The sequence below is a fragment of the Gorilla gorilla genome, chromosome 10 (assembly GCF_029281585.2).
Source record: "Gorilla gorilla gorilla isolate KB3781 chromosome 10, NHGRI_mGorGor1-v2.1_pri, whole genome shotgun sequence".
NCBI classification, from domain to species: domain Eukaryota; kingdom Metazoa; phylum Chordata; class Mammalia; order Primates; family Hominidae; genus Gorilla; species Gorilla gorilla.
In genome coordinates, this window is record NC_073234.2 from 47,849,243 (window position 1) to 47,869,271 (window position 20,029).

The 20,029-nt window shown below is 52.7% G+C and overlaps 1 protein-coding gene across 5 annotated transcripts; it reads left to right on the plus strand.

Moving 5' to 3' along the window:
- Window positions 1–163: 163 nt before the first annotated feature.
- On the plus strand, window positions 164–18,777 carry MAP3K12 (mitogen-activated protein kinase kinase kinase 12). Of its 5 annotated transcripts, none has more exons than XM_031000952.3 (15): window positions 164–424; window positions 12,469–12,642; window positions 12,742–12,950; window positions 13,275–13,458; window positions 13,650–13,841; window positions 14,426–14,584; window positions 14,687–14,845; window positions 15,531–15,639; window positions 15,876–15,985; window positions 16,173–16,289; window positions 16,410–16,604; window positions 16,707–17,331; window positions 17,526–17,596; window positions 17,684–17,957; window positions 18,621–18,777. In XM_031000952.3, exons 2-15 carry the CDS (start codon window positions 12,506–12,508, stop codon window positions 18,717–18,719), a joined length of 2,640 nt encoding a protein of 879 aa, XP_030856812.1. In that variant the 5' UTR covers window positions 164–424; window positions 12,469–12,505; the 3' UTR covers window positions 18,720–18,777. The 5 variants fall into 5 exon arrangements, with proteins under 5 accessions (XP_030856812.1, XP_030856813.1, XP_030856810.1 ...); XM_031000953.3 differs by having other exon boundaries at window positions 16,410–16,547; XM_031000950.3 differs by having other exon boundaries at window positions 12,469–12,950.
- Window positions 18,778–20,029: the final 1,252 nt, after the last annotated feature.

Below are 20,029 nucleotides of genomic sequence, written 5' to 3' on the forward strand. Positions count from 1 at the left end.
TGAGGTGGGACCTCCATAGGACACCGCCAGCAGGGAGGCGCGGGGCCCAGGCGGGCCAGGTACGAGCCTGGAGCGCGCCGGATGGCAGCAGCGGGCTCCTTTAAGAGGCCGGCGGCTCCATCGCAGCATCCCCCGCTCAGGGCGTGTCCGTCCCGGGGGGCCAGGGGCGGGGGCCCTGGAAGGAGCGGGAGTTCAAGCCGAGCAGGGACGGGGCTAGGGGTCGGGGGGTGGGGGCAGAAAGCTGAAGCTGACACTCGTGCATCCGGACACCGCACGAGCATCGCCTGTGACAGCGCCCCGGGTCCGGTGGAGGGCAGCGGGGGGAGGAGGGAAGGAGGAGGAGAAGGAGGAGGAGGCGGGAGCAGCATCCGGAGCGGAGCTGCAGCAGCGCCGCCTTTTGTGCTGCGGCCGCGGAGCCCCCGAGGTGAGAGCCTGGCCGAGTTGTGGGGGGGTGGGGGGCAGGGATGGGTCTGGGTCCTGGGATCCGGGCGTGGAGGGAGGGTCGGGATGCAGATGTGGCCTGGTGCGGGGTGATGGCGTGGGGATGCTGAGGCTGTGGGGATGGAGGAACTGGGGACCTGGACCCGACGCCTGTGGGGCTGGGAAGGAAGGGAATGGAGCGGAGGGATGCCGCGGCCCAGCTTGGAGACGAAGGGCCTCCAGAGCTGGAAAGGACCGTATTGGGGTGGGGTAGAGGATGATTGGGGGACAGACTTAAAGGACAGAGGGCAAGAGAACATCTCCTCCCACTCATCCTCAGGAAGAGAGGGAAGGAGGAGGGAGAGTTTTGGCCCCCTCTAGGGAAGGAAAGGAAGGGCAAGGACTGATATACCCACCATCTACACACACACACACACACACACGCGCGCACACACACACACACACTCTTAGCAGGCTGGACCTGAAGATTAGTCAGAGAGCACCTGTTCCTGCCTGTCCAGGCGTTGGTCCCCCTCCCCTTCAAGCTGTGATCCTTCTAACTCCTCCAGCTGTGGCATTCACCTCCAGCTGTGGCATTCACCTCCATCCAGCTGTTGCATTCACCTCCATCCAGCTGTTGCATCCTCCCCTCCCCCATTCACGTGTGGGTTTCTCCCTCCTCTTTCTCTCCATCTCCTCTGGCTCCCCTAACCCATCTCCCCCAGTCAGGCCCTCCAAAAACCTCCTCCCTTTCCCACAAACACTCCTCAAACTCATTGGCTTAAAAATAAACAAGAGTTGAGACTTGCTGGTAACCAAGGCCTTGACTGAGAGGAGGGAAGAGTCAAGGCTCTGTAGACAGTGGGAGGAAACAGTGAGGTGTCCCTTAGAATTAAGGGAGGAGTCCTACCTTGTAGATGCTCATCTGCTGCCTTTTTCAGAGGAGCGTAGGTGAGTGGCCTCCAATCAGAAGGGAGTGCACATGAGGTCTCCTCACCCCACCCAGAGTCGTCTCAAGCCACAGTCAGTGCATCCCTCTAAACACATTTCCCTTGCAGTTCTCAAGGTGGACTCCATTGCTCTAGGAGCTCTGAGTTTCAGCCAGAGGGTCCTACCAAGCTAAGGCTAACAGAAAGGATTTAGGAAGGATAGGACTCAAGTGCCCCCTGAGCCTTCCTGTCCAGACACTGAAGTTTCTCTGAGCTTTAGGGCCCCACTCCCTCCTATCTCACACTTACAGGTGAAAAAAAGTGTGTCCCCTCAAGCATATCATTCATCCACTCACTCCCATTGTCAACTGGGGTAATGTTGGGAAAACCCCAGCTCTCAACATGGAGACACCAGCTAATCCATCCCAGTTATGGACAGAGGAGGCAAGAACTTAGACATGGCTCAGGATTTCCTAGGCTTCCTTATAGCTGAAGAGGGCAGAACCCTTCTAAAAACCAATTGCTTTTCCCCTCGTGGTGACACTGTGGTAGGATCGGGCTTTTCTAGGAAGAGGACTCTTGGTTCTACCACTCACAGCCCGGACTCTCGTAATGCACAGTCCTCCCTCTCCCCTGCCTGGATCTGGAGAGAAAGAAGGAATCAACCCTGTAAGAAGTCCTTGCTAGGGTGGACTGGAGATCACCCCTACATTCAGGTCCTCAGCCCTACACCAGTCAAGCCCTGGGACCCCCAGCTGCCATGCTTCTTCTAGTGAGGTGGAAATGTCTGCCCCTCACGCCAGCCACTCATGCATTCACTCACACTGTTGACTGAGGTGATGCTGGGAAGAAGGAGGATACTGTTGAGATGATGCCAGCAGGGGACATAGGGGCTTCATGAGGGCCTGGCCACAGAGACTGGTCTGTCTGGTTCATTGGCTCCCAGAAGGACTGGGGTCATATGTGTGCGTGGAGAAGGTGAGGAGACTGTGACAGTGACCAGATTCCAGAGGAGGCTAAAGATCATTCAGGATAGAGCCCTTGCCCTTTGGTTTCTTCATTCTTCGGTCTTTTTTTCCCTCTTGTTTCTCCACCTCCCTTTCCACCTGTACCCTCCCTACTGGCACTTGCTTTGAGAAAGAGAACAAGGGAAAGAAGGGAAGGGAATCACATTCATAAAAAACTTACAAGTGTGTGTTAGGCACTTTCCATATGGCTAATGCTTATACAGAGCTTCCTGTGTGCCAGGTCCTGGGCCAAGAACTTTATTTTGATTGTCTTAATCATGCCCGTAACAAGACCAAGTGAGATAGTGTTATCATCATCTCTGATGGAGGAGAAAACTGAAACTTAAGTAATTTGTTTAAAGTAAAAAAGTTAGTATGTGGCAAGAGGTAGGATTTAAACCCAGGTCTGTGTAACCCAGAACCTGTGTTCTTACCCACCACATTATGTACTGCATTGCCACTGTGGGACATAGGTACCACTGTCCCCGTTTAGCAATGAAGAAACTGAGGTTTGTTGAAAAGTCTCAGGCCAGGTCACCCAACTGGCCAGGAGCAAAGACAAGACCTCAGGAAGCCACTCTGATTTTGAGGCCTGTGTTCTCTCCTCTACCACCTACCCTCTCCCTATTGCACAACTGTCCTAATAAGCTAAGTGAAGGAATGCATGAGCAGTCCATCAATCTTATTTTCTCTTTTACAATTTAAATTTTATGTCTTACTTTAAAAGCAATTCAAAGTTGTTACTGAAATACTAGGAATATACGTAAACCCAAAGGAGAAAATTAAAACACTCACAATTCCACCTACCTAGAAACTGTTGTTATACTTTGGTATTTATTCTTCCAGATTTTTAAAAATGCCCATCCCGTTGAGGAACTATTTCTTAACATCCGCTGAACTTCTTCCTGGTCTATCTGAGGTCCTAGGTAGGAGGGACTCCTGAGGCCCATCCTACCCTGCTCTTGCCCTCCCTTTCCCCGAGGCCTCCATGGGTAAGGCTGAGGGGTGATCCAGGGCCACTTGATCAAAGGGAGGATCTTAGCAGTATAGCTGCTTAAGAGAGCAGATTCCAGAGACAACTGGCCAGGGAGTGAGGATGGGGTGCAGAAAATCAGGCCATCCCCCTTAGTCCAGAGGAGACAGAATGGCAGGATTTACAGAGGAGGGACTGGTGATCTGGTAGAGGAATGACTGGGGACTCCAGCACAATCACTAGCACTGTGACCTGGTTCTACTGGAACCTGAAATCACAGTTTATCCTGGGAAAGCAGAAGGTCAGAGACCAAGTCTTCAGCCTCTCCAGGATCCACAAAGACCTGGTGTCCAGCCAACCAGGAAGACAAAGCAAGGAGGAAGCATTCTGCTCCCTGCACCCCCTCTGTCACCCTACTTAACCTTCACTACCCCCAGCAGGGTGGGTTGGGCACCACAGAGAGATTACATTCCTTAAACTAACTGGTGGCAAAACTGGGATTCTAGCTCTGATCTCTCCAAATCTGAAGCTGATTCTTTTTTCCTAAATAGTACTGTCCCTCCCTTCCCTGAACCCCTTCACTGCCCACCCCACTGGAAGTGTGGCAGCTAGGGGTCTCAGGGCTTGATTTACCAATCAAGGACCCGAATTTAGGGGTGATCTCCAGTTTTCCCCCAAGTTCTCAGGGGAACTCATTTCCCCCTCATGAGGGCACTAAGAAAAGCGATAGTTCTTTTCATCTTGGGATCCTGGGGCCAGGACTGCGGATCCTGAAAAATGGAAAATAAAAACAAGCTGCAGGGCACAGTGGTTCACACCTGTAATGCCAACATTTTGGGAGACCTAGACTGGTGGATCATTTGAGCCCAGGAGTTTGGAACCAGCCTGGGCAACAGAATGAGACATGGTCTCTACAATTTTTTTTTGTTTTGTTTTTGTTTTCTTGAGATGGAGTCTCGCTCTGTTGCCCAGGCTAGAGTGCAGTGGCGGCGGACTACAGGTGCGCCCGCCACTACGCCTGGCAAATTTTTTGTATTTTTGGTAGAAACGGGGTTTCACCATGTTAGCCAGGATGGTCTCCATTGCTGGGATTACAGGCGTGAGCAACTGCGCCTGGCCTTTTTTTTTTTTTTTTTGAGACAGAGTATTGCTCTGTCGCCCAGGCTGGAGTGCAGTGGCTCCATCTCGGCTCACTGCAGGCTCCGCCCCCTGGGTTCACGCCATTCTCCTGCCTCAGCCTCCCGAGTAGCTGGGACTACAGGCGTCTGCCACCACGCTCAGCTAATTTTTTGTATTTTTAGTAGAGATGGGGTTTCACCGTGGTAGCCAGGATGGTCTCCATCTCCTGACCTCATGATCCGCCCGCCTGGGCCTCCCAAAGTGCTGGGATTACAGACGTGAGCCACTGTGCCCGGCCTTTTTTTAATTTAGTCTGGTGTGGTGGTGAGTGCCTGTAGTCCCAGCTACTCAGGAGGCTGAAGGGGGAGGATCACTTGAGCCCAGGAGGTTGAGGCTGCAGGCAGTGAGCCGTGATCGTCCCACTGCACTCCAGCCTGGGCAACAAAGCGAGACCCTGTTTCAAAAACAATACAAGCTGCAGCCAAGGGGACAGGAGGCATGGCCACGATTGATCAAAGACCTTTATCCTCTCAGGGTTTCAAAGCTTGCAGAGGTGGAATTAGGACTCCAAAGTCTTGGGTCTCCTTTCCCTTTGAAGACTCCCCTTCCTACCCCCACTCATGAGAGAAAGGGAATCATTCTCCTTTTCCTGAGTAAAAAAAATGAGGTCTCAGACAGTGGAGAGCACTCAGTGTGAGAGCCCAAGATTTAGGCAGATGACCTGGCCTCTGAACTGAGCCCCTAAGACCACCAAACAGCTTGGCATTGACATTCTGCTGTTATACAAGAAGGAGCTAGAGAGAATTCAGAGAGTTTACCTGCCACAGGCTTCCAAAATCTCAGGCCAGAGAACCTAGAAGGTGGGATAGATGGGGGGTGACTTCCTACCCCACTCTACCCTGTAGCCTCCTTATGGAGTCACTTTGGGGCCACCAGCAAAGCACTGAATTAGGGCCTGTTGGGTGTCCAAAGAGCCTCCTCCCCTGGCACATGTATGGTTTAGAGATCATTCTGTCCCCTCACCCAATGTGAGGCAGAAGCACCATCAACACTTGGTAGATATGGTTGACAGAGTGAGTGACAGAGACCCACCCTCCTGTCACATTGCTGCCCTTCCCCCATGCTCTGCATAATTGATAACGGAGAGACAGCTACCCTCCCCCAGGGTGACTGAACGTCTGGGCCAGGGGCTCCTAGCCATCCTAGACGCCCCTCCAAAGCCCTGGCGCCAAGGCCCAGCCAGGGGGCAGTGGGACACAGCTGGCAGGTCAGAAATAAAGGAAACAGAAAGGGGTATGTGTGTGTGTGTTGGGAGAGAGGAATCTCCACTTTACTGTAGCTCCCAGGGGCAGCAGCTTTCCCTCACTCCAGGTCAATGTGGAAGAGCTGTCACTAGCCTGAGATCTTTCCCTTGGTCCCATCTCCTGCTTCTTCAGCTATCCCCACTACCGTAAAAGACAAACAGGTGAAATGGCTTCTCTCCTTCTCTCCCCAGCTGCTGGCCCTGGATACCAGAAGGGCCTCTGGGGAAGCCTGGTGAACTGGAGGGAGGCTCGGCTGGCTGCAAGTGTCTCTGAGCATGTCACCCTTTCTATGCCTAAACCACCTAGTCGTCAAACAACCATATGATGGCTGAAAAATTCCTTTAAAAAGCCAGGTGTTGTGCCTACTCAAAGCTCGGCTTCTAGACAGAAAAGGAGATGGGTGTTCTCCGTGTTTCTCACTCCCCTTTCATCTCCATTTTCTCAGGGTCCTCTGCTTTTCCAAACAGCTTTTCAAGCCATCCTTCTCGGGGTTGACTCCGCTTGACGCTGCTCCGGTGTCTGTATATTTCTCAGCTCCTTCCTCCTTCTCTAGCTGTACCTTTCGCCTTTTCTGTGCCCTGTCTCCCTTTCTCTCATTTCCTGCTTTCCTTCCCTGTGGTACTGCACCCCCAATGCCAACCCCACAAGTCCCCTCCTGCCAACACCAGACGCCTCAGCCGAAGATCTCTCTGCATGCGGGGGCAGGGGAAGGAAGGGAACACAGATGGGGCAGACCGCTGGGTGGGGGTCCGCACCTAAGATCCTCGCAGCCATCCCGGCAACCAGCCACCTGGGCCGGCCCAGGTCAGGGGCGGGGCCCAGGTCAGGGGCGGGGCCCAGGCACAGCCCCGCCCCCACGTCGCGCTCACGTGATCCGGGGCTAATCTTGTCCTGGTGACTTCACGCGCCGCCTCGGGCCCAGTCGTCATGGTTACGCCGCAGCGCCCAGCGCTTCCCCCAGCCGGCCGTGTCCCTTCCCTTCCCTTTCCCCACCCGGATCACCCCCTTCCGCCGCCGCGGCCCCCGCCCCAGCCACGCGCCACGTGACGGCCGGGAAGGAGGTCGGGAAGGGGGAGGGGGCGCTGTGGCCGTAACCCCTTCCTCTCCACTTTCAGCGGCCCTGACTTGGGCTTCGTCCTTCCATTGCTGGTGACCAAGCTGTCCAGGGCACGGCCCCGGCTCCTCCCCGAGGGCTCCAATCTCGCCATCCCTCCCTCCTGGCCTGCCAGGCGAGAGCGTCCCAGAGTCTTGGGCCTTGTTTCTGGGTGGTCCAGAAGCTAAGCCCGGGGTTGCGGCGGAGGGGGAGGTGGTGGGGGCGGGGAGGGAGGTGGGGGGCCCCCACCACCCAAAATCCCTTGGGTCCTCCAGACGAAATTCTCCCATATGTTGGCACTTTATTTGGTCTGTGTTTGTCTGTAATTTGCATTGCAACCTACACCTTACCTCTTGAAGCCACAAATACCGCGTGGGATATGTTGGGGATTTGGAAGCTGAACTTTAGTGTGATTTGTGCTTTCTGGGACTCAGTTCTCTCAAGAATATAATGGGACCAGTAGTACCTCCTTCATCTGGCTCTTCTGAGGATTCAGGGAGCTAGTTTTGTGTGTGTGTGTGTGTGTGTGTGCGCGCGCGCGCGCGCGCGCAGAGAGAGTGTGCGGTGCTTAAGGCGATCCTCCGGAGTGAGTAGAGTAGTGGTTCCACCTTACCGAGCACCTTCTGCGTGCCAGGTGCCAGGTGCCAGGTGCTGTTGCAAGCCATGGTTCCCTTGTGATGCGAAGTCATCTCTCTAAAGGCTGTCCAGGCTCTCAAAGGAGCCAGACGCCCGACTACATTGTCCGTCCAGTATAATGGGAACCATGATAGAGGACGCATAGTGGGGCTGTGTCAGCCCAGAAGGCGCATTAACCTAGAGCGGATCAGGAAAGAAGGACGTCCAGGATAAAGTGACACCTGGATAGAGATGAGAAGCGCCTTCTAGGCTGGGGGTGAAGCTTGAGCTTCTTTTTCTTCTTCTTCTTTTTTTTTGAAACAGAGTCTTGCTCTGTCACCCAGGCTAGAGTGCAGTGGCACAATCTCGGCTCACTGCAACCTCCACCTCCTGGGCTCAAGCGATTCTCCCACCTTAGCCTCTCAAGTAGCTGGGACCACAGGCATGCGCCACCACGCCCAGCTAATTTTTTGTATTTTTAGCAGAGACAGGCTCTCCCCATGTTACCCAGGCCCATGTTGCCCAGGCTGGTCTCAAACTCCCGAGCTCAAGCGATCCGCCCACCTCGGCTTCCCAGAGTGCTGGGATTACAGGCGTGAGCCACTGCGCCCAGCAGAGCTTGAGCCTCTTAATAGCTATGGCCCTGTGGGCAGGTTATTTAATACCTCTATGCCTGCCGGGCGCGGTGGCTCACGCCTGTAATCCCAGCACTTTGGGAGGCCGAGATGGGCGGATCATGAGGTCAGGAGATCGAGACTATCCTGGCTAACACGGTGAAACCCGGTCTCTACTAAACACAGAAAAAATTAGCCGGGTGTGGTGACGGGCGCCTGTAGTCCCAGCTACTCGGGAGGCCGAGGCAGGAGAATGGTGTGAACCCGGAAGGCAGAGCTTGCAGTGAGAGGAGATCGTGCCACTGAGCTCCAGCCTGGGTGACAGTGCAAGACTCCATCTCAAAAAAAAAAAAAAAAACCTCTATGCCTTAGTCTGTAAAACGGGGCTAATAATGCCCAGCTTACAGTTTTGAGGATTAAATATGCAAAGTGCTAATGCACCTTTACCAGAAGCTAATATACTTAGTAAGCCTTTTTGTTTTTCTTTTCTTTTCTTTTTTTTTTTTTTTTTTTTGAGACAGAGTCTCACTCTATCGCCCAGGCTGGAGTGCAATGGCGTGATCTTGGCTCACTGCAACTTCCACCTCCCGGGTTCAAGTGATTCTCCTGCTTCAGCCTCCCGAGTAGCTGGGACTACAGGCGACCGCTGCCCCACCTGGCTAATTTTTTGTATTTTAGTAGAGACGGGGTTTCACCGTGTTGCCCAGGCTGGTCTCGAACTCCTGAGCTCAAGCAATCCTCCTGTCTCAGCCTCCGAAAGTGCTAGATTACAGGTGTGAGCCACTGCGCCCGGCCATAAGCCTTCCTTAAGTTAGCCATTATCATTGGGTGTCCTGGTTCAAAAACCCGACGTGGCCAAGTTCTGTGTTGGTGGGGGTGGTTGTTTTTTCTTTTGTGACAAGGTCTCGCTCTGTCGCTTAGGCTGCAGTTCAGTGGTGCAATCACTGCTCACTGCAGCTTCACCCTCCCAGGCTCAAGGTATCCTCCCACCTCAGACTCCCGAGTAGCTGGAACTAAAGGTGCACATCACCACACTCAGCTAATTTTTTTTTTTTTTTTTTTTTTGAGATGGAGTCTCACTCTGTTGCCCAGGCTGGAGTGCAGTGGTGCGATCTCGGCTCACTGCTCAACCTCCACCTCCCATGTTCATGCCATTCTTCTGCCTCAGCCTCCCGAGTAGCTGGAACTACAGGCGCCTGCCACCACACCCGGCTAATTTTTTGTATTTTTTAGTAGACAGGGTTTCACCGTGTTAGCCAGCATGGTCTCGGATCTCCTGACCTCGTGATCCGCCCACCTCGGCCTCACAGAGTGCTGGGATTACAGGCATGAGCCACCGTGTCTGGCCGGCTAATTTTTATATTTTTGTAGAGATGGGTTTTCACCATGTTGCCCAGACTGGTCTTGAACTTCCAGGCTTCAGTGATCCACCTGCCTTGGCCCCTCAAATTTCTGGGATTAAAGGTGTGAGCCACCATGCCTGGCCCAATCTGTTTTTTGTTGTTGTTGAGACACAGTCTTGTTCTGTCACCCAGGCTGGAGTACAGTGGCGCGATCTTGGCTCACTGCAACCTCCTCCTCCCAGATTCAAGCAATTCTCGTGCCTCAGCCTCCTGGGTAGCTGGGACTACAGGTGCCCACCACCACGCCCGGCTAATTTTGGGGATTTTTAGTAGAGACGGGGTTTCACCATGTTGGCCAGTCTGGTCTCAAACTCCTGACCTCAGGTGGTCTGCCTGCCTCGGCCTCCCAAAGTGTTGGTATTACAGGCATGAGCCACCACACCTGGCCCCCCAATCTGTTTTAGAAAGATCCTTCTGAAGGAGCTGGGTGGAGAATTGGGGTTAGGGAGGGCACTTGGAGACCAGCTGTTCTGGGCCAGGTGAGGACAGCTAATGAGGCTTGAACTAAGGCAGTAACAGTGGGACTGGAAAATAGCATGCATTGGGTTAGAGCTTTACAAATCTAGGGTGCTTGTTAAATATGCTGATTCCAGGCCTACCACCCTCACCCCCCAGGAAAAAATCTTCAAGGGAAAGGCCTGGTAATTATTACAAGAACTATCAGAGTTTCCCAAGCCTCCTTGTGTGCCTGTGTAATCATCACTGAACCCTTCTAGATGTAGAGATTCCTGCCACCCCTCCCCCACTGCAATTCAGAATGTATGGCAATCATTTCCAGACTAACCCAGGGGCTCATGGAAGGACCCTGCTAGCTATGAGGAACAATTAGAGGGATGCTTGTTCTTGGGAATCTTCAAATCTCAGGATCTGGTAACTGACAAGTGTGGAGTGAGTTGGGAGACCAGCATGGCGCCTGGGGCCAAGTTCTGGACAGGTCTGGTATAGGATTAAGGGTTTGCTGTGCCTTAGTGACAGCCAGTTTATTCCTTTGTATAGCTGAGGCTCAACTACAGCTCGCCTGAGGTCACATAGCCATTATGTGGCAGAAGCAAGTCAGGATTCAGGGTTTTTGTTTGTTTGTTTTTTGAGACGGGGTTTGGCTATGTCGCCCAGGCTGGGGTGCAGTGGCTTACTGCAACCTCCGCCACCTGGGCTCAAGCAATCATCTCACCTCAGCCTCCAGAGGAGCTGGGACCACAGTCACAGGATCACCATGCCCAGCTTTTTTTTGTTTTGTTTCTATTTTTGGTAGAGGCAGGGTTTTGCCATGTTGCCCAGGCTGGTCTCAAACTCTTTTTTTTTTTTTTTTTTTTTTTTTTGAGACAGAGTTTCACTGTCGCCCAAGGCTGGAGTGCAGTGGTGTGATCTTGGCTCACTGCAACCTCACCTCTGGGGTTCAAGCGATTCTCCTGCCTCAGCCTCCCGAGTAGCTGGGATTACAGGCATCCACCACTACGCCCAGCTAATTTTTTCTTTTTAAGTAGAGACAGGGTTTCGCCATGTTGGCCAGGCTGGTCTCAAACTCCTGACCTCAAGCGATCCACCCACCTCAGCCTCCCAAAGTGCTAGGATTACAGGTGTGAGCCACTGCGCCCAGCCAAGGTCTCAAACTCTTGAGTTCAAGTGATCCACCTGCCTCAGCCTCCCAAAGTGTTGAGATTACAGGCATGAGCCAACACACCGTGCCAGATTCGGGTTTTTTAATGGTTGCTTTTTATTTATTTATTTATTTATTTATTTATTTATTTATTTTTTTGAGACAGAGTTTCACTCTTGTTGCCCAGGCTGGAGTGCAGTGGCATGATCTCGGCTCACCAAAACCTCCGCCTCCAGGGTTTAAGCAATTCTTCTGCCTCAGCCTCCCACATAGCTGGGATTACAGGCATGTGCCACCACGCCTAGCTAATTTTGTATTTTTAGTAGAGACGGGGTTTCTCCATGTTGACCAGACTGGTCTCGAACTCCTGACCTCAGGTGATCCGCCCGCCTCGGCCTCTGAAAGTGCTGAGATTACAGGTGTGAGCCACTGCACCCGGCCTAATGGTTGCTTTTTAAATAGCACCCAGCTATGAACTGGGACACATCTCCATTGCCTGGAAAGTTTGGGGAGCAGAGGATGGGGCAATGGAGAAGAGGAAAGAGGAGACAAGACCTTGTTTGACCCCTGGGAGAGCCGCTGGACTGAAGGGAGGGCCACGGGGGATGAAGTAGTGGCCTTCTGTGACAGTATCTGCATCCCCATTGGCTGCTTCTGCCTTTTTCCCCACCTGTGCTGGGGGGACAGAACTCTGTGGTTACAACCTTCACTTACCTTGGAGAGGCCCAGGAGTGTGTTTTAGAATGAGGCTCTCACCTGAGTTGAGTGTTCCTGAGAGGGTCTCAGTAGTACCGTGTGTAAGTACCTGGGTGGGAGGCCCGGGTGCATCGCCTGTATGTAGGCAGCTCAAGAATGCTGTCTAAGGGTGTCTGAAAGGTTTACCAGCATCCTGTGTGTGCTTCAATGTGAGGGAGGTCTAGGTGTTACTATTGTGTGCCTGAGGTTGACCCCGAGGTAAAGGTGTGAAATGTGAGACCCTTCTGATACCTGTGTGTGCCTGTGAGTCTCGGGTGAAAAAAATGTGCTGCAGCAATGAATTAGTCATCTTACAGGGAGAAGGGAACTCATCTGTTACCATTATACTTGAATTTGAGACATATTTTACCAGTGTGTACCCACGTGGGGCTGTTACCTGAGAATGATACGCAGGTACGATACCTGTCTACCTATTACTTGCCTTACTAACATGCCTGAGAGGAAGCCCAAGTGTTATCAGATTTCCTAAGATGGGTCAAGGTGCAATTTGGAGGGCCATGGGAAACGGAGCCACAAGTGTTACCTCCAGCAGGGCTACTGTGAACCCAGCACCCCAATCTGTGCCTCTGGGATAAGCGTCCTGAGCAGGCAGGCCTGGGGCTTTAACAGCCCAGCCCCTCCTTCCTTCATTCCCACAGGGCCCAGTGTTCACCATCATACCAGGGGCCAGAGGCGATGGCTTGCCTCCATGAGACCCGAACACCCTCTCCTTCCTTTGGGGGCTTCGTGTCTACCCTAAGTGAGGCATCCATGCGCAAGCTGGACCCAGACACTTCTGACTGCACTCCCGAGAAGGACCTGACGCCTACCCAGTGTGTACTTCGAGATGTGGTACCCCTTGGTGGGCAGGGTGGGGGAGGGCCCAGCCCCTCCCCAGGTGGAGAGCCGCCCCCTGAGCCTTTTGCCAACAGTGTCCTGCAGCTACATGAGCAGGATGCAGGGGGCCCAGGGGGAGCAGCTGGGTCACCTGAGAGTCGGGCATCCAGAGTTCGAGCTGACGAGGTGCGACTGCAGTGCCAGAGTGGCAGTGGCTTCCTTGAGGGCCTCTTTGGCTGCCTGCGCCCTGTCTGGACCATGATCGGCAAAGCCTACTCCACTGAGCACAAGCAGCAGCAGGAAGGTAGGCCACGTCCTTGTGGGAGCCTCCTCTCTGTTTCCCTGAGCCCGAGATCTGTTGGTCAGCTCCGCTAAAGTCACGCAATGGTCCCTTCCCTCCCCATGGCCCAGCCCTAGTCCCTTAGCCATCCATCAGCCTCTAACTTCCCAGCTTCTTTTAAGGCCACCCATTCATTCCTTCCCTGTCCCCTCGAACCTTCTTCTTGGCCTATTTTTGGCTTTCTGCCTCACCCTCCTTAAGTCAATTCAGCCAACCCAATGCTATCCTTTCCCTGGCCTTGAATGTGGCTCTTTCTGAGGCTTGTGGCACTGTGCCTCCTGCCCACAGACCTTTGGGAGGTCCCCTTTGAGGAAATCCTGGACCTGCAGTGGGTGGGCTCAGGGGCCCAGGGTGCTGTCTTCCTGGGGCGCTTCCACGGGGAGGAGGTGGCTGTGAAGAAGGTGCGAGACCTCAAAGAAACCGACATCAAGCACTTGCGAAAGCTGAAGCACCCCAACATCATCACTTTCAAGTGAGGTCCAGGGCAGGGGCTGGGTGTTGGGGATACTATGCTAAGGCCTGGTACCCTCCTGGGCAGTGGGACCTACCCCATCCTTCCCCAGAGGAGACCCATAGGTGGAATGGGTGGGAATGGGGGTTCCAGGTATGAATCAGGTGAATGCTGAGCCAGCTGAGGCCTTCATACCATTGTTTGGCTCCCAGGGGTGTGTGCACCCAGGCTCCCTGCTACTGCATCCTCATGGAGTTCTGCGCCCAGGGCCAGCTGTATGAGGTACTGCGGGCTGGCCGCCCTGTCACCCCCTCCTTACTGGTTGACTGGTCCATGGGCATCGCCGGTGGCATGAACTACCTGCACCTGCACAAGATTATCCACAGGGATCTCAAGTCACCCAAGTGAGTAAGCAAGCAGGAAGCAACAGATGTGCATGCAGGTGACCCACTCAAGTCAGTGTGGCCTTCTCCCAGCTTCCAAACCATGCCCTAGGTCCATGTGGCCATCTCAGAAACCTCTTCCAAGTGACAGTCCCATCTCAGGAGGGCTGTAGTGAGCCCCTCACCTTTGAGTGTCCCAAATGATTTTAAACTGAAAGGCAGGCTGGATGCAATGGCTCACGCCTGTAATCCCAACACTTTGGGAAGTCGAGGCGGGTGGATCACAAGGTCAAGAGATCGAGACCATCCTGGCCAACATGGTGAAACCTCATCTCTAATAAAAATACAGAAAAATTAGTCAGGCGTGGTGGCTAGTGCCCGTAGTCTCAGCTACTCAGGAGGCTGAGGCAGGAGAATCACTTGAACCCAGGAGGTGGAGGTTGCAGTGAGCCGAGATTGAGCCACTGCACTCCAGCCTGAGTGACAGAGTGAGACTCCATCTCAAACAAACAAACAAACAAAAAAACCTGAAAGGCAGAGTTGCTGCAGAGTTAGATGAGGTGTGTGGAGGGGTGTGGACCCCAGCTGACTACACTCTTTACCAGCATGCTAATCACCTACGACGATGTGGTGAAGATCTCAGATTTTGGCACTTCCAAGGAGCTGAGTGACAAGAGCACCAAGATGTCCTTTGCAGGGACAGTAGCCTGGATGGCCCCTGAGGTGATCCGCAATGAGCCTGTGTCTGAGAAGGTCGACATCTGGTGAGGACTAGGCTGAAAACTGAGAAGAGTGGGTGGCCAGCCCTGGGGGGATTGTGGGCAACTTCTAGGACTTGAGCACAAGTGATGTCCCCTCATCCCTAGGTCCTTTGGCGTGGTGCTGTGGGAACTGCTGACTGGTGAGATCCCCTACAAAGACGTAGATTCCTCAGCCATTATCTGGGGTGTGGGAAGCAACAGTCTCCATCTGCCCGTGCCCTCCAGTTGCCCAGATGGCTTCAAGATCCTGCTTCGCCAGTGCTGGTAAGGATGGCCTGGGCTGGGATACTGGGCCTGGAGAAGTTGAGAAGCACGGTAGTACTGGGCTGGACTGACCAACAAATGGCAGGGGTACATTTAATTCAAAGAGACTGACTTTCATCTGAATCAGGCTCATGCTACCTTCTGAGCTGAGTCACCAGGGGTAATTGGTATCTACTCTGAACCTGTTTCCTCATCTATAAAATACACTTAATGATATCTGCATTCCTGATTTGTCATGAAGTGCCAGTGAGTGCATACAAGTACAAGGAAGGAGCAGCATAACCACCAAGCATGGTTGGTTGAGCCTCAAGTAAACAACCTTAGAACACAGAAGGAAAGGACCCCAGACCCTCATTTGGAACCTAGACCCAGGGAAGTTTGACGATTGCTAATCTGTCACTGAGCATTTCCCAAAATGTGGTTCCTTCAATGAAGTTATTCAGAAAAGGCTTTTGGGAGACAAGTTGGAAAATATGGGGTTCAATAGGTTTCCTTACTGCAGGATTTTGACACACTAATGAATAGTGTGTAATATTCTCTAGAGACAGTTGACCATAAATTCTTTTGTCACAGAGTACATTCTAGGATTGGATTCTCCAGGACACACTTTGGGAAAGGATGCTCCAGTTTCTATCTGATCCTCCCTCCAATTCTCCCCTCTCCTTCCTAACTCCATTCCTTTCAGGAATAGCAAACCGCGAAATCGCCCATCATTCCGACAGATCCTGCTGCATCTGGACATTGCCTCAGCTGATGTACTCTCCACACCCCAGGAGACTTACTTTAAGTCCCAGGTGTGCTGTGGGTAGGAAAATGAATACCTAACTCCCCTTCTTTGCAGAGATGATGCTATTTGAGGGGGAGGCTGGGAAATGGGTTGAGTGGGACTGAAGAGATTGGCTCTTAGAGGGCTGAGTCAATCCACTCCTTTTTGCTCCAGCACACACATTGGCAGTGGTGTGGGCAACCTGCAGAGCCTTTCACTGGGTGAAGGGATGGCTCTCACTCTTCATCTGCTCTCAACCCATAGGCAGAGTGGCGGGAAGAAGTAAAACTGCACTTTGAAAAGATTAAGTCAGAAGGGACCTGTCTGCACCGCCTAGAAGAGGAACTGGTGATGAGGAGGAGGGAGGAGCTCAGGTGAGTTCCTGTGCTTGGGGAGGTGATTTTACCAACAGCAAGGACTATGCACCCAGTTAGCTCCTACCCAGCCCCAGGGCGGGTGGAAGGACTACGAAAGGACTGTGGACAGGAATTCTGAGACTGCGATCTATTATGGCCCTAGGTGAACCCAGTTCACCTTGGGGAACCTTTCTGCCCGTTGCAGACACGCCCTGGACATCAGGGAGCACTATGAAAGGAAGCTGGAGAGAGCCAACAACCTGTATATGGAACTTAATGCCCTCATGTTGCAGCTGGAACTCAAGGAGAGGGAGCTGCTCAGGTAACCCTACCTGTCCTTATGCACCAAGCCCTGGAGCTGTGCCTGCCTTAGAGGTCCTACTGAGACTGGGGTGCCCCTTCCTGGTCATTTGCCCAGCTGAGAAGGTGCCTGGATCTTTAGGCGAGAGCAAGCTTTAGAGCGGAGGTGCCCAGGCCTGCTGAAGCCACACCCTTCCCGGGGCCTCCTGCATGGAAACACAATGGAGAAGCTTATCAAGAAGAGGAATGTGCCACAGAAGCTGTCACCCCATAGCAAAAGGTGGGACATGAATACTGTGGTTCCAATATGGCAAGAGGGATACCGAAGTGGCAACAGGTATATTAGCAGGGAGATGTGTACTTTAGTGTCCAAGGTTAGGGAGTGCTTTGAGTACCTAGATTTGGCAGTCTTAACCTTTTACTTTTCCTCTCCTTCCAGGCCAGATATCCTCAAGACGGAGTCTTTGCTCCCTAAACTAGATGCAGCCCTGAGTGGGGTTGGGCTTCCTGGGTGTCCTAAGGGCCCCCCCTCACCAGGAAGGAGTCGCCGTGGCAAGATCCGTCACCGCAAGGCCAGCGCCAAGGGGAGCTGTGGGGACCTGCCTGGGCTTCGTACAGCTGTGCCACCCCATGAACCTGGAGGACCAGGAAGCCCAGGGGGCCTAGGAGGGGGACCCTCAGCCTGGGAAGCCTGCCCTCCCGCCCTCCGTGGGCTTCATCATGACCTCCTGCTCCGCAAAATGTCTTCATCGTCCCCAGACCTGCTGTCAGCAGCACTAGGGTCCCGGGGCCGGGGGGCCACAGGCGGAGCTGGGGATCCTGGCTCACCACCTCCGGCCCGGGGTGACACCCCACCAAGTGAGGGCTCAGCCCCTGGCTCCACCAGCCCAGATTCACCTGGGGGAGCCAAAGGGGAACCACCTCCTCCAGTAGGGCCTGGTGAAGGTGTGGGGCTTCTGGGAACTGGAAGGGAAGGGACCTCAGGCCGGGGAGGAAGCCGGGCTGGGTCCCAGCACTTGACCCCAGCTGCACTGCTGTACAGGGCTGCCGTCACCCGAAGTCAGGTAAAGTATGGGAAGGCTCCCAAGCTCTTTCCCTTTTTCCTTATCCTCCCTGGGGTCCAAGTCTAATCCCCCACATTATGCTCAATTTTAAGCCATTCCCTACTTCACCCTTCGTAACTACGTTCCCTTCTCCTGGATTCTTAGTGACCTCTTTCCACTTCTGATCAGACCCCCCCACCCCATCTCTCCTGCAGAAACGTGGCATCTCATCGGAAGAGGAGGAAGGAGAGGTAGACAGTGAAGTAGAGCTGACATCAAGCCAGAGGTAAGTGATGGCATTACAGGAACTAATAGCATTCTTGTTTTCTGCTAGGGGCAGAACCAAGCTGTAATCCCCCTCTTCAACATGTAGGTGGCCTCAGAGCCTGAACATGCGCCAGTCATTATCTACCTTCAGCTCAGAGAATCCATCAGATGGGGAGGAAGGCACAGCTAGTGAACCTTCCCCCAGTGGCACACCTGAAGTTGGCAGCACCAACACTGATGAGCGGCCAGATGAGCGGTCTGATGACATGTGCTCCCAGGGCTCAGAAATCCCACTGGACCCACCTCCTTCAGAGGTCATCCCTGTTCCTGAACCCAGCTCCCTGCCCATTCCACACCAGGAACTTCTCAGAGGAGAGCAGGTGAGTGGCACAACAGCAAAAAGCAGATATTGAACAGGGAGAGCTGTAAGCAGATGCCTTGTCTTTTAACAGCTTTTGGGGAGACAGCTGCATAGGCCAGAAAGTACCATAAAGAGCAAATATCCACGTGGTGGAATTTCAGAAGCCTCTTGCACAGAGCATCTATTACGATGCCTGACCAGTAGCTTGTATGTAGCTATAAATTGCAGCCAAGGAATGATTCTGAAAGGAGTCTGACACCTTGGAGAATGGCCTGAGCAACTGAAATCTGGAAGGAATAAAACCAGTAAGCTGGCTGGGCATGGTGACTCATGCCTGGAATCCCAGAACTTTGGGAGGCCGAGGCGGGTGGATCACAAGGTCAGGAGTTCAAGACCAGCCTGACCAATATGGTAAAACCCCATCTCTATTAAAAGTACAAAAATTAGCTGGGCGTGGTGGTGCATGCCTGTAGTCCCAGCTACTCAGAAGGCTGAGGCAGAAGAATTGCTTGAACCTGGGAGGCAGAGGTTGCAGTGAGCTGAGATTGTGCTACTGCACTCCAGCCTGGGCGACAAGAGTGAGACTCTGTCTTAAAAAACAAATCAGCAAGCCACTGGCTATTAAAATGACCCCAGCAAAGAACCCCAAGGAATCTCACTCCATTTCTACTCTTTCTCACAGGGCCCTCCCAATTCTGAGGACTCAGACTGTGACAGCACTGAATTGGACAACTCCAACAGCGTTGATGCCTTGCGGCCCCCAGCTTCCCTCCCTCCATGAAAGCCACTCATATTCCTTGTACATAGAGAAATATTTATATAAATTATATATATATACATATATATATATATGCGCCACATAATCAACAGAAAGATGGGGCTGTCCCAGCCGTAAGTCAGGCTCGAGGGAGACTGATCCCCTGACCAATTCACCTGATAAACTCTAGGGACACTGGCAGCTGTGGAAATGAATGAGGCACAGCCGTAGAGCTGTGGCTAAGGGCAAGCCCCTTCCTGCCCCACCCCATTCCTTATATTCAGCAAGCAACGAGGCAATAGAAAAGCCAGGGTTGTCTTTATATTCTTTATCCCCAAATAATAGGGGGTGGGGGGAGGGGCGGTGGGAGGGGCAGGAGAGAAAACCACTTAGACTGCACTTTTCTGTTCCGTTTACTCTGTTTACACATTTTGCACTTGGGAGGAGGGAGGCTAAGGCTGGGTCCTCCCCTCTGAGGTTTCTCAGGTGGCAACGTAACTCATTTTTTTGTCCCACCATTTATCTTCTCTGCCCAAGCCCTGTCTTAAGGCCCAGGGGGAGGTTAGGAGACTGATAGCATGTGATGGCTCAGGCTGAAGAACTGGGGTGCTGTTATGTCCCTGCTTTTATCCTGGTGCCTGATTGGGGTGGGGACTGTCCTACTGTAACCCCTGTGAAAAACCTTGAAATATAACACTCCATGCAGGCCCAGCTGTTGAGGGTTTTCTTGATGAATGAATGGGGTACCATACATGGTTAAGATAAAGCCCCGGGCTCCGGACTTTATCTGAGGTGTCTGGAGAAGTTCTCCTGCCCCTCCACTTTTTTGCATCTACTCTCACTAAATGAGTATAATGTCAAGCCCCAACTTTCTAAAATTATAGGAATAAATGGTAGCAGATACATCCTTCTAACTTGTTATGGAGGACTATAAATGAAGTTACTAAAAACAATAGACTGAAATTTTTAGTTTAAAATATGCAAGCCTGAACAAGGGGACCAACATTCCCAAGAAACTGGAACCCAGTCAGACATATGATCAACTGCTTAATGTGTATGCCATGTATGTCATGTGTCATTCCTTTCCCCCACCCCCTAGTGGAAGTGCTTGCCTACTCCTAGGACAGGTAAGTCCTCGGAAAGTCTAATCCTCAATCTTTTGGGCACAAGTTTTATAAGAGCCAACCAAGCATGGAGTCAGGGAAAAATAGGATCAAGGGCCACAAAAAAAGATGGAAGTGGTAAAATAGAAGAAAACATCTTAACCGGAATAAAGGCTTCCATTCAAAACCCAAGAAGGGTCCTTTGAGGGATAAAAGGTACAAAAATAACAG